The sequence below is a fragment of the Dermacentor silvarum genome, chromosome 8 (genome assembly GCF_013339745.2).
Source record: "Dermacentor silvarum isolate Dsil-2018 chromosome 8, BIME_Dsil_1.4, whole genome shotgun sequence".
NCBI classification, from domain to species: Eukaryota; Metazoa; Arthropoda; class Arachnida; order Ixodida; family Ixodidae; genus Dermacentor; species Dermacentor silvarum.
In genome coordinates this window covers 116543356-116555351 of record NC_051161.1, presented here as the reverse complement: position 1 = coordinate 116555351, position 11996 = coordinate 116543356, and the positions used below count along the sequence as shown (strand labels likewise).

Genomic DNA, 11996 nt, shown 5'->3' with positions numbered 1-11996 from the left:
ATCTGCAGAGATTGTGATAACTAACACGCTGGCGCGGGGCAACCCGGATGTTCTCACATACCCCACGCCTTCGCCGCGCTCTACAAGCTTGCTTGCTTATGAAGGCCAGGTGTTCTTTGCTCATTTCACACGGGTTCCACAGGTCTGGCATCAAACTTGTAACGACTTCAAAGGAAAAAAAAAAGAAAGAGTGAAACAAGGGCCGACGCTAAAGAAGCGAACGGAGACACAATCGCGTGTGAGAGCTGTCACGACGAAAATTCGAAATAAGTGAATACTGACCAGCAAAATCAGACGGAATACAGACATATAATCCTTTGAACCAACATAGAAATCAACCTTGTCTTCTTTAATACCGACACTTGGTTTTACCCTTTCATGTTTTTTCCTCCTGCCCTAGCATTTGCACGCGCACTTACTCTTCACCGCAGCGACCATCTGTCGGCGCAGAGGGCACAGGCAGTGCTTGTTTGATGACGGCGCAGCTGATGAGAAATGCATGACGAGAGTTCATTGGCTACAAAGCATGCGAGTAAGCTAAGCGCCGTCTCAGCCGTTGGTTTCCACATTTCTTGCAGACCTCGGTAAAGAAAGGCCGCCAACAAGCGCTGCAAAGTCTGGTCTATAGCAAAGACAACCCTGTGTAAACAGATTGTGCGCGGGACGTGAAGAGTGTTGTACATCCAGAAATTTGTCCGAGTACCAGCGATTACTTTAGAATATAGTGCGGTGATAGAGGTACAAATAGCCGCCAGAGTTGGCTCCTCAATTCCGATTTGATGACCGACGACTGCGCTAGCCGTTGTCATTTTGCTTTGAGTGTTCCTTGTTTTTCTGGGGACAAGTTCGCCCAAGAAATAGTTATATTCTTGACCTTCCTGCCTCAAAGTGTCGGCGCTCTCTGATTATTCAACCGTAAACCCAAGGTTGCAATATCCTTTAGGCCAAGAAGGACTTAAAGGCCCTTGCCTTCCTTCAAATAGAAAGGCGAAGTTGAACAAAATAATCAGTGCAATGTCCAAACTGTTTATATAGATCATACCTAAGAGGGGATCTATACCTGTCGTGCAATTTTCTGCAACTTAATCTTTCATTATAGCACTTGTGGATCATGGAAAATTTATAGACAGATATATGTAAGGATGACTGACACGTGACTCTGTATAGATCGCAATGTTTTACAGGTCCGTCGAAAAACGTTTGAAAATGGGCTATGAGATGAAACTGGCAGGAGTGGCTAACATATTTTTCACATTTGCCCTAATAAAAGAAATTTAGAGACTTATCTGGAATGAAAGAAACATTGGTTTCTATTTTGACCTGATTGTCCTCATTGGTGACCTTAGCAATTGGTCATCAGTGATGGTATTTCAGAACGCCGGCATAGACCCGAAGTGCAAAAGGCAATATGTTTGTGGAAGCCACAGCACAATTGTAACAGTTGTATGACACCAAATGGCTATGGCCCTGTGCTGCTGTGCACTAGGTAAGCGGGTTCGATCCCGAGTGCGGCGGTCGCATTTCGATGGGAGTGAAATCTTAAAACGCTCGTGCGGGTAAATTTAGTTGCAAGTTAAGGAATCCAAAATGATGAGAATTCATGCCAAGTCCCCACTAAGGCGTGCATCACAATCAGATCGTAGCTGTGGCATGCAAAGCCGCAGAAGAAGAAGAACGATAAGTTTATTGATAGTCCGGCGAGTTATTCGGTGGTTTGGGCGAATACCCCTGCCTAGGCGTCAGCCCAGAGCCCTTGAGCTCTGGCGGCTTCCTCGGCCCGCTGGATGGCCCAGAGTTGGTCTTCGAGGGCGGATCTGAGCAGCGTAGTCTCCCAGCGTGTTCGGTTCGAGGCTGCGTCCCCGTCTGGTATACCCCCTTCTTCGCAATCGCATAACATATGTTCCAGGATTGCCCTGGCCTCACAAAACCTGCATTGGTTTCACAAATATACCTCTGTGTAACAGAGATTGAAAATCACCGGGTGATCTTCACTATACACACAATATACATATCGCACGCATGGTCGTGCATATTTTACACCTATGTTGCAACAATATTTATTAGCTCACTATTGCACACGGCAAGCGGAAGAGATAACTAAACATTCTATCTTGAACTTCTCGCCTTCTACAATGTTGCATCTCTAAATAACGCTCTTAATGCGGGACCTGAGGAGGTCGAGGTTCATGTCTGGATTCAGCTTCAAGGCGAACTCGGTGTCGAAAAGGCGAAGCACTTCTTCCACGTCCGTGATGCGACGCTGCTCAACTTGGCCTCTGGTCGAGCGCCGACAGAAGCGACCGTCCACAAGGGTCAACCACGAATCGTCAGCGAAGCGACCCACCATGAGCACGTGACGGAACAACGATCGCGGGTGCAGCGTGGTGTACCAGTACGTTGGCACAAAGTCGATCCATTTCTGTGGCAGAGGAAACACATGGAACAAGGGACGCCAAGTAGCCGATGTGCCTCCTCGTCCCGTCGACTTGATGGCCACTTCGATGTTCCCTTCATCGTCCAGTCTGCGTAGTCGGTAAGGCTCTGCCTCGCCTTCCACGGGCATCGCCTTGAACGGGTTCGGCCCGCCGAAGCCCACGTCGGCGAAGTACTCTCCTTCCTCGCCTAGGTCGACGCAGAAGAGCAGGTGTCCTAGGGGAGTCAATGGCGTGTCGAGCGGACGCCCCCAGCGTATTCTGGCTGCCCGGATATGAAACTTGAAGCCTAGTGTCAGCAGGAGCCTGCCGAATATGTTATTGAGTTCAAAGCAGATGCCACCGCGGCGCTGCTCAATCACCTTGTGGAATACTGAGTCGTCATCCAACGGCAGCTGATGGCCGACAAACGTGTCTATTCCTTGAAAAGGGATTTGTTCAATTTGGGACGCGATGAGGGTGTTCAACGTGGCTAGGTTCGGTTCGCTCAGGGCATTTTGCTCTAGTTTCAGGACGTTAAGGTAGAGAATCAGTTCTTTTGGGCTAAGTGGTTTCATGCGGTAGCTACTCAAGTCAATTGTTCTCTTTGCCGCCGCAGCGAACAGTTCGAGGTCCGGATGCTCGAACGACTCACCACTTTGAGAGCAACAGTCGAGGCTTCGTGGGGGTGATAGGAGCGCTGGCCTTTTCATGTCTGCTTTTGCCAATTAGCTCAGTCTCACTAGCGTCATTTCGGAACGTTGTGTGTGCAAGCGAACGTGCACGCAAACTGACGACGCAGTTGTAGTCGACGCCGCCAAACCTGTGTTTCCAACCATCCATACTCGACAAACTTCCATCCCCACCGGAAGCGTGGCACAGATGTCAGTGGCAACAGTTTGTTACTTATACGTTGCAGTCTCACTGCCCTTAAACTATGTCATCCCCGTATTGCTGACTTTTTTGGCTTTGCACAATATCTCTCAACTAACGCTCGTCAAGCTCTTCAAAAAGAAAAAGAAATAAAAAAGACACATATAATTTATTGCTGTGGGACCAGCGGTATTTGTTCTGTTCTGTTCCGCCACCAGGAATTATTTTTAAGCATTAACTACTTGACTAACACTATTTAAAGGATAACAATCTGCGGTGCAAAAAAAGTCACAGGCCTGCGCGGCACACGCAGCATAGTCACAGTGGAAGCTGGTGGAGCGGCTCAAGAGTAGCTCCAATTTCGGCACCACGCGCACCAGGGTCTTTGGGGCAAAGTATCTTCGCCTCGTTTTGACGAGAACGATCTGAACTTTCCGCCCGGCGTCGACGGCGAGCTGCGGCTTGTAATGCTCTCTGCATAGCAGTCTGCTGAGCCCGATGATGCCTGGTTGTAGCCGCGCACGTAGTTCTACGATCCGCTTCTGCAGCATTCGTTCGTACCTTGCGAGCAGACGCCGTAACGTGTGCTGACGAGGTACCCAGAATAGAGCTCTGCACGGGCCCGGGCCGGCCCGGCCCGCGGGCCGGGCCGGGCCGGGCCGTCCGAAGCGTTTTTTTGGCGGGCTCGGGCCGGGCCCGGGCTTGAAGACACGGGCCCGGTCCGGGCTCGGGCTTGAAGCCGCGGGCCCGGGCCGGACTCGGGCTTGAAGCCACGGGCCCGGGCCAGACTCGGGCCTGCTCATTAAAGGACTTAAGCAGGCCTTCGAGCACACGCAACCGTTATGCATTGCATGGTTCAATGCATTCTGTGCCAAGCAGAAGTCACACGTGAAAAATGACTGTCATCATCATCATCAGCCTATATTTACGTCCACTGCAGGACGAAGGCCTGTCCCTGCGATCTCCCATTAACCCTGTCTTGCAATAGGTGATTCCAATTTGCGCCTGCGAATTTTCTAACTTCATCACCCCACCTAGTTTTCTGCCGTCCTAGACTGCGCTTCCCTTCTCTTCGTATCCATTCTGTAGCTCTAATGGTCCATCGGTTATCCATCCTACGTATTACATGGCCTGCCCAGCTTCATTTTTTCCGCTTAATGTCAACTAGAATATCGGTTATCCCCGTTCTCTGATCCACACCGCTCTCTTGACTGTATATCTTATCGGATGACTGTATATCTTATCGAAGAAAATAGTAAAACAGATGACGTTCTCATTTTAACAGCCGAGCTGTTTCAGCCGGGCGCAATGTGTCTGCTGAATCCAAAAAAGTGTGCCGATCCTGGTAGCAGTGTAGAAAGGGTCCAAGCGCAATGACACATACACCTGTGGATTAGCGAAGCTGAGCCTGGATAAGTCTAGCTAAGAATGGTGGGGACTACTTAAACTTAGTCAGTCATCGATAGGCAATTGATAGCCAATCAATAGCTAGTTGATAATTGATCAATAACCAATAAATTCTGGAAACTTCTGTAGGTGACTTGGTAGTGCTTAGCCTAGCCCAAATACGTGGCCAATATCTTGCGATAGAAAATAGAAAGTCAGTAAATAGCTAATCGATATTCAATCAATTATAAATAAATTACGGGGAATTCTGGGGATGACTTGGTAGTGCTTAGACTAGCCCAAAAGCCATGACTAACTAGGTGCCTATCAGGTCCGCTGTCTCTTTAGCATTGCGCCGGCAGTGCTGCGCTATTTTTATTTTCCACAAAAACAACCATTGTTTCCGCGTAAGGAAAAATAAATTATACAAAGAACCACTCCTCAAACCATTTCCATGTTACCGCTTTTGCGATTGCACTATTACCAGTGTCGATACTATTGCATTAATTTAGCGCTAAGCCCAGTTACTTTTGTGCTTCCATGCATAAAACAGCGTTTTCCTCAAAAAGTTAACTGGAACGCCCATTCATTTCGTCGGACACTTTGAAAATTAATATCTCGAAACTGGTTCAGTCCTGAGAATTCATTCCAAGTGGATACGTCTTGCGAACTCAGCGGCTATAATTCGTAGATTGAAAGATGTGCCGTAAAATGAATAATTAAAAAGTTAATTAGCGTAATTATGTTGAATATTCAAATACGCGTTTTCACCATCCATTAGGCCAGCCGCATCAGAATTAGCTAGAAACTACATAAAACAATTATCCTCCTTAGAGCGTCGTCGCATTTATGCGAACACAAAAAATTCTGAGATATGGTCAATTCCATACTTCAGAACACTCTATAAGCATCAGTTGTTAATACATAACCTACCATTCACTTTGACCAAATACAAAAATGTCGATAATTTCAGTAAGAAAGAACTCAGCCCATACGTTGGTAGCTTGTAATATATCTGACGTGATTATCATTCTGCCTTCGTTTATGGCTCTGAGTATATAATGTACATCCTGTTTCGTTTTATTAGCAAATGTTAATCTTGTAAAATTCAGTCTCATGCTATGTTGTATAGCTGGTGTTGCCTTGTTTTGTATAGCTAGTATTGCTATTGTATAGGGTGATGATGATGATGATGATTGCTATTGTAGTGTGGTTTAAAATGCATTCTGTTAAAACTTTTCCTAATTCTCTTAACTCGCCGTGACGGAAATATTCTGTTTTTCCGTTCATAGCTATTTCGTCCGTGAGCAATTCCAGCGACAGCTGGAAATATATGTGAATTAGTGTACATGTGCGCACTCCGTTTGCTGACGTACTATTGCCTTGCCTGGTGTTTTGGGTCACGTCAAGCTACGTATGTAGCTTTTAGTCCAAAATTACCGTCAAGCATGTAAATTGGAGAATAAATTGATTTGATTTGATTGATTTCGTCAGACACTTTGAAAATTATTATCTCGAAACTGGTTCAGTCCTGAGAATTCGTTCCAAGTGGATACACCTGCGAACTCAGCGGCTATAATTCGTAGGTTGAAAGCTGTGCCGTAAAATAATAATGAAAAAGTTAATTAGCGTAATTATGTTAATTCTTCAATTAGGCGTTCTGTTTTCTCTTGGAAGTAATGACCGCCTCATCGAGTAGTTTAGATCAAGGATTATTATATAATTGTGCAATCTGCAACAGGCAATTTTTAAAAATTTGGTTCAGCTAAAATGAAACACCCTGTATATTTGCATACTAAATGACATCATAGAACCATATCGTACAAATCAAGGTAAGTGCATGGGCACCAGCGGAAAATAGCAGCACAGGCAATAGGCCGGATTACTGATGTTCCCGTGGGAGAAACAAAGATTTCGGCCTTTTATTGCTTATATACTGCATCTGATTAAACCTCGAGAAGGTGAGGCTGATAGATACGGTACAATCTGTAAAAAAAGTTTTTTTTTCTTACAAGCCGGGCCTGGTCATGCACACGTGGGCCCTAGCTAAGCTTAGTATTGAACGCCCGGGCCCGGGCCGGGCCCGGGCTCAGTAACACGGGCCCGGGTCAGGCCCGGGCTTGGAACCACGGGCCCGGGCCGGGCCCGGGCTGGTCTTGGTCATGTACGCCCGGGCCCGGGCCGGGCTCGGGCTCTGTATTACGGGCCCGGGCTGGGCTCGGGCCTTGTAAAGCGGGCCTGGGCCGGGCTCGGGCCGAAAAATCCGGCCCGTGCAGTGCTCTAACCCAGAATACGTGGCACACACCTCACATCGGAATCGAGTTGATTGCGCAGCTCGTCTGAATCGCATCTCGTCGTCTGCATACGCTGCGTTTGAAGGCACCTTAACTAGATGGCGCCACCATACTAGCGGAGGCTGGGGATCGCGTTTTTCTTGTTTTTATTGCGCGCCTCGTCTGAATCGCATCTCGTCGACTGCGCCAGCGCACACTGAGTTTGCAGGTGCCTTACATAGATGGCGCCACCATAATGGCGGAGGTTCGGGTCGTCCGCGCCTGTGCGCGTGCCTGGGGAGCATTTATAGCGAATTTTTGCACTGCCCGATATTAAGCTCTTGCGTGGCTCAGTGGTAGAGTATCCGGCTCCCACGCAGCGGGCGCGGATTCGATCCCAGCGGGAACCGGGTACTTTTTTCGCATTTCCGGCGATAGCGGTGACAATCCCCACCGGCGGTGGCGGCGGACACCATCGTGAACCGAAACGGCTATTGGAATGAGCCCATAACAGCATTACGGTGGCTACATGGGTAGGTGAGCCGACCCACGGCCGCCTGGATCGGCGCGCGCGGCGGGGTTGCTACGGCCGTCCCATTCGACGCGCGCCCCATTGAAAACATGTAATTGAGGAAGTTCGCCCGCGCGCCGTGAGGCGGCGCTGTGCTCCCACCCCTCTGCTGACGGCGTCGCGGCCGTGGAGATGCTTGGAGAGATGCGCATTTGACATCGTCCAAGGGGTGAAGATGGGTTGATTGTTGGCCTAAAGTGGCCTGACAGTTGCAAGCAACGGCACGAGAATCAAGACACGTGGTGATAGATTCTTAAGCCGGCTTTACACAGCGAGGGTGTTTCTTTGTAGCATAATACGATAGAGATGCAGCTAACGCATAGGCAGGGTGTTTACGCGACTTTGTGTGGCGCATTGCATGCGCCTTGAGACGTATTCTGGCGAGTGAGTTGCCGCTGTGCCTAAGCGCTTCCCGTGACCACGCTCGTCATTCTTTTCTTGCGCTTGCTTTTCCCTTCAAAAAGAAACGTATTTCATTTTCGTGGTCCCTGTATGGCTACGTTCTCGGGTCGAGCGCTGTGTTCACAGAAGTCTTCATATACAGAAATCACGGGGGTAATAATAGTTTTGCAGTACATCTTCTCCAGCCTGATGTACCGGCCCAATTAATTATTCGGGGCCCTTGCATGCGCGTCGCATTGACATTGTGAAGTTCCCACGATACATCAGTGGTGCTGAAGCGGCTTTTCCTTCTAGCCTCGAACTGCTATATGTTACTTAATTGGAAGTGTTGCTGCTGAAGGCCCTGTGTAACTAGCATATATGCTTTCATATGCATTTCACATTGTTGTACCACATTGAATTGAGGCAAGTGATTTGTTTTGATAATCTCGCCTGAAATTTTGCGTGTAATTTACTGTATTTTTCAAAAACATGCCGTACTGCTGCGTGCCGTGCTGCAAGTCGAGCACCAAGAAAAAGCTTGGTCTAAGTTTTCACGCATTTCCAGTGGAGGAAACTGGAGCAGTGGAGCTTTAATTTGTCCTCACTTAGAGAGCTGCCCTCTTTTTGCTTGCCAGGCAAACGAAAAGCATGCATCAGCGATTTCTTCATGAATTGCAAGCAAATTTATAAAGCCGGCCTACTCTCAAATATTGGCGCAGTCTACGGACACAGTGGCTTACCGCAAAAAAAATAATGAGTAAGCCACTGAGCTGAAAAGTTCTCCGCGTTTGAAGGAGTACTGCGAGTGCACAAGCGTTGTGTGTTTGCTATCGTAAATAAATTGTAGGTATTGTGAATGTGTTATGCTGGTAATTTCGCCATGAATACAAAGATGGCATTCAATATTTACTGATGGCTGAGAAAGTTGCTGAAAAATGTCTGTCCGTGGCTGTCGACTCAGGTAAGCAGCTTGATACTTCGTGCAGGAAGACGCGCGATGAGTTCGCTTACTTAACACGCTTATTTAACACAATAAACAGCGCATTCACATGTACAGATGCAAGAAAGCCGCGACTTCAGCTCTCCATTTAAAAGCACCGAGTCATATCTCTCGCTTTCCAAGGCGTATTTTGACAGTCAATTGGTCAAGCTGGGGAAAATGCAAGGCATAAACAAAAGTTTGCGGGCTGCGGATTCGCGAAAAAAAACAAAAAACATCTTGGTTCCCTCGTCAGTCAGCTGGCATTCCTTCTAGCAGATAGCGCTTGAATGCCTTCTTTCGCGTGCAGGCTTTCCATTGGCATGCTGCGCTTGAGCGCGCGGAAATAATTTTCCCGCAAAACTTTGGCTTACGAGTGTAGCGTTTCGGGCAGCATCATCCTGACAGAGGCTGGAGTGCAAAGAAGAAAAAAAAAAAATAGCGTCAAGGGACATCGGTGCTTTTGTGTGCCTTTTTGTTCGGCACAACTTCTCGCGGTTTCTTATAAAGCGATATTTTCATTATAGCGCGAATTATAGCGCAAATCGTCTCGCGCGCAGCCGTAGCAAGGGAGTTGAGGGGTGGGAGGCGCGCGCCGCGGTGCGGCGAAAGCAGCGGCCACGCCCCTTTCCGCAATTACACCCTCTCCGTCCGATTGGGACGGCCGGAGCAACCCTGCCGCGCGCGTCGATCCAGGCGGCCGTGGCCGACCGAGCGTAGTTCACCACTTCTCCGCATCATGACGCAAAATTGGCGCTGCGGACAGTAGAACGGTTCAGCGGCGCGCAACGGCGGCTGCGCTGTGTAGACGAACTGCGTGTCTGATAGTATCGCTTGCCTCTGATTGTATCTTTGAAGTGCGCGTTATAATACCGTTCTGAGCAGTGTAGGCCAAATCAGAATGAGGAACTTGTTGTTGTCGTCTAGTCAGAAAAAACGAAATGCTGAAGTAAATTTTCTAGCTTGGCAATCGGTCACATTTATTGATATAAACGCGGCGCTCCAGCCCATTGCATTAAAGACGTAAATGCATTTTTTTCATGCATAAAACAATACTGCAATGGTTTTATACGGTATGTGGAACCGTGTTTACATGATATTTAGCGAGTTCTAATGTTTCAATTTCGAGAAATCTAGCTATTGTTTTATTGCTGCGTCAGTTACAGTATCTAAATTGGTGCGAGAAGAATTGTGTTGGTAAGTGCATATGGTTCACTGTTTCATTGTAATAAAATAAAGCAATATGTCTTGGACTAGATTCGTGAATATATTTCAAATACAAGAAAAGCTCTCGTAACTTGAGTCAGCAGACACACCAACATAAATTAGCTAGCGCCAGCAAGGCCGCAACGTTGGTCCACCACATCATAGCATTGTTCACAGCACACGCCTCATCTTCAGGTGCTTCCTAGCTCTTCTCCCTGTTGCTTTCGCGCGCCGTGTTCTTGCCCTTTACAAGAAAGTAAAGCCGTGTAATCGTATAGAACTTAGCAACATCGTTTGTGAACTCTTTCTTGTGCCGCTTACAGCCGATCAAATTCGGGGGATTCAGCTGCAGAAAGGATGCAAAGTCGGCGATACACTGTTCCTTCGTAACTCATTTAAACTGAAGCACAGCTTGAAGGCATATAGCACAAATGGTTTCCAGCAGAACGTATGGACACGGACAGAAAGGGACGACGACACACGCTGGTAGCGTGTGTCGTCGTCCCTTTTTGTCCGTGTCCATACGTTCTGCTGGAAACCCATTTGTGCTATGTGCAACCAACGAGCTCAGGCCAACACTATTCTTGAAGGCATCTTCGAGCGATGCTACCAGTTTTTTTAGTGCTTCGATCAGAAGGGAGCAACAGCCCTGACCTACTCATTCTGTTGAATTCAGTAATGTCCCTGAGCAATCGGAGCACTTGGTTCTTTGCAGGAACTTCCTTGCTACATAGCCTGCTATATAGAATATCAGCATAGAATCACTTTTCCTTTAGCAGCGCAGCGGTGCTCGATGTCGCAGGCGCTGAGCACCTTATGTGCGGCTTACAAATTTCCAACGTCGAGGAGCTCATGGACGTACGCTTTTCGGTGTACCGCTTGCTCATTAACGTCGCCGATACAATCTAGCCGCAGTACCGATACTGAGCAAGCTACTGAGCAGCTCGGGGCGAACATTTCCGCTGTCAGACAGCGGAACAATTCTGCTGTCTTTCTCACAAATTTAGAGCCCGACTTGCAGTTTGGAGCGAAGCAGTAGGTCTCCTTGGTGGTCTTCTTTGGTGGAGCAACGCCGCCGCTAATCTCGCCAGTCATTTTTCCTACCTGGAACATTCCACATCGCTTAGGAACATACAAACAGTACGAGAGATGCGGAGCTCTTCACCTTTGAAACTGACACGAACAGACGACATACAACTATTTCAATACGGGCTTTATTTTTTTTGCTCGCCGCCAGTCCGCCAGCCCCCTGTATCAGACGACTCGCGCTGCGGAACCGTTCTACTGACCGCAGCGCCAATTTTGCGCCATGACGCGGAGAAGCGGTGAACTACGCTCCAGAGGCGCCGGTCGGCACACCTACCTATCTAGCCACCGTAACAGCATACGCTGTAAAAACTGATGAGCGACCACCGCTCCTCCAATAATCGCTAGTCTGCCAGTTAGCCGGCACAATCGCATACTTGTCTACCTGCAACCACTGTATCAAGTTTCTTCTAGCAAATTCTAAGAAGTAGAGAAGTATGCACTCTACGCGTATAACCACTGCGGCACAAAACGTCAAGTGAAAACATCGTCTGTGGATGCATGAACAGTAACTCTAACAGCAGTTTTAGTCTTAATTTACCGTCATTCTTTGGGTGCTCTTCGCTGGGAATTCATTAATCTGAGTAATCAAGAAAATTTTATTTTTCACCTATTTTCGGGCTCATTACAAAGATGATAATCGGTCAGGTAAGTCACTCACATAAGCAGCCTTGCATGTATTGAGAGCAACCACGTTAGAACCCGGGCGCCACATGCATGACACTCGCGCAGATTGTATATTCTTTCGCAGCCGACGGTCGTTTGTGTTTTTAGAACAGCGCTGCTCTTCAAAACGGGAACCATCGGGGATTGACACACTTCCACTG

General features: G+C 47.9%; 1 protein-coding gene across 1 annotated transcript; it reads right to left on the bottom strand.

The window, feature by feature from the left end:
* Nucleotides 1-2143: 2143 nt before the first annotated feature.
* On the bottom strand, nt 2144-3124 carry LOC119462360 (arylamine N-acetyltransferase-like). Its single transcript, XM_037723703.1, has one exon. It carries the CDS (start codon nt 3122-3124, stop codon nt 2144-2146), a length of 981 nt encoding a protein of 326 aa, XP_037579631.1.
* Between the last annotated feature and the right edge of the window lie 8872 nt (nt 3125-11996).

Coding starts and splice junctions, on each gene's coding strand:
- LOC119462360 (XM_037723703.1), bottom strand. CDS start 3,124: ATGAAAAGGCCAGCGCTCCTATCACCCCCACGAAGCCTCGACTGTTGC.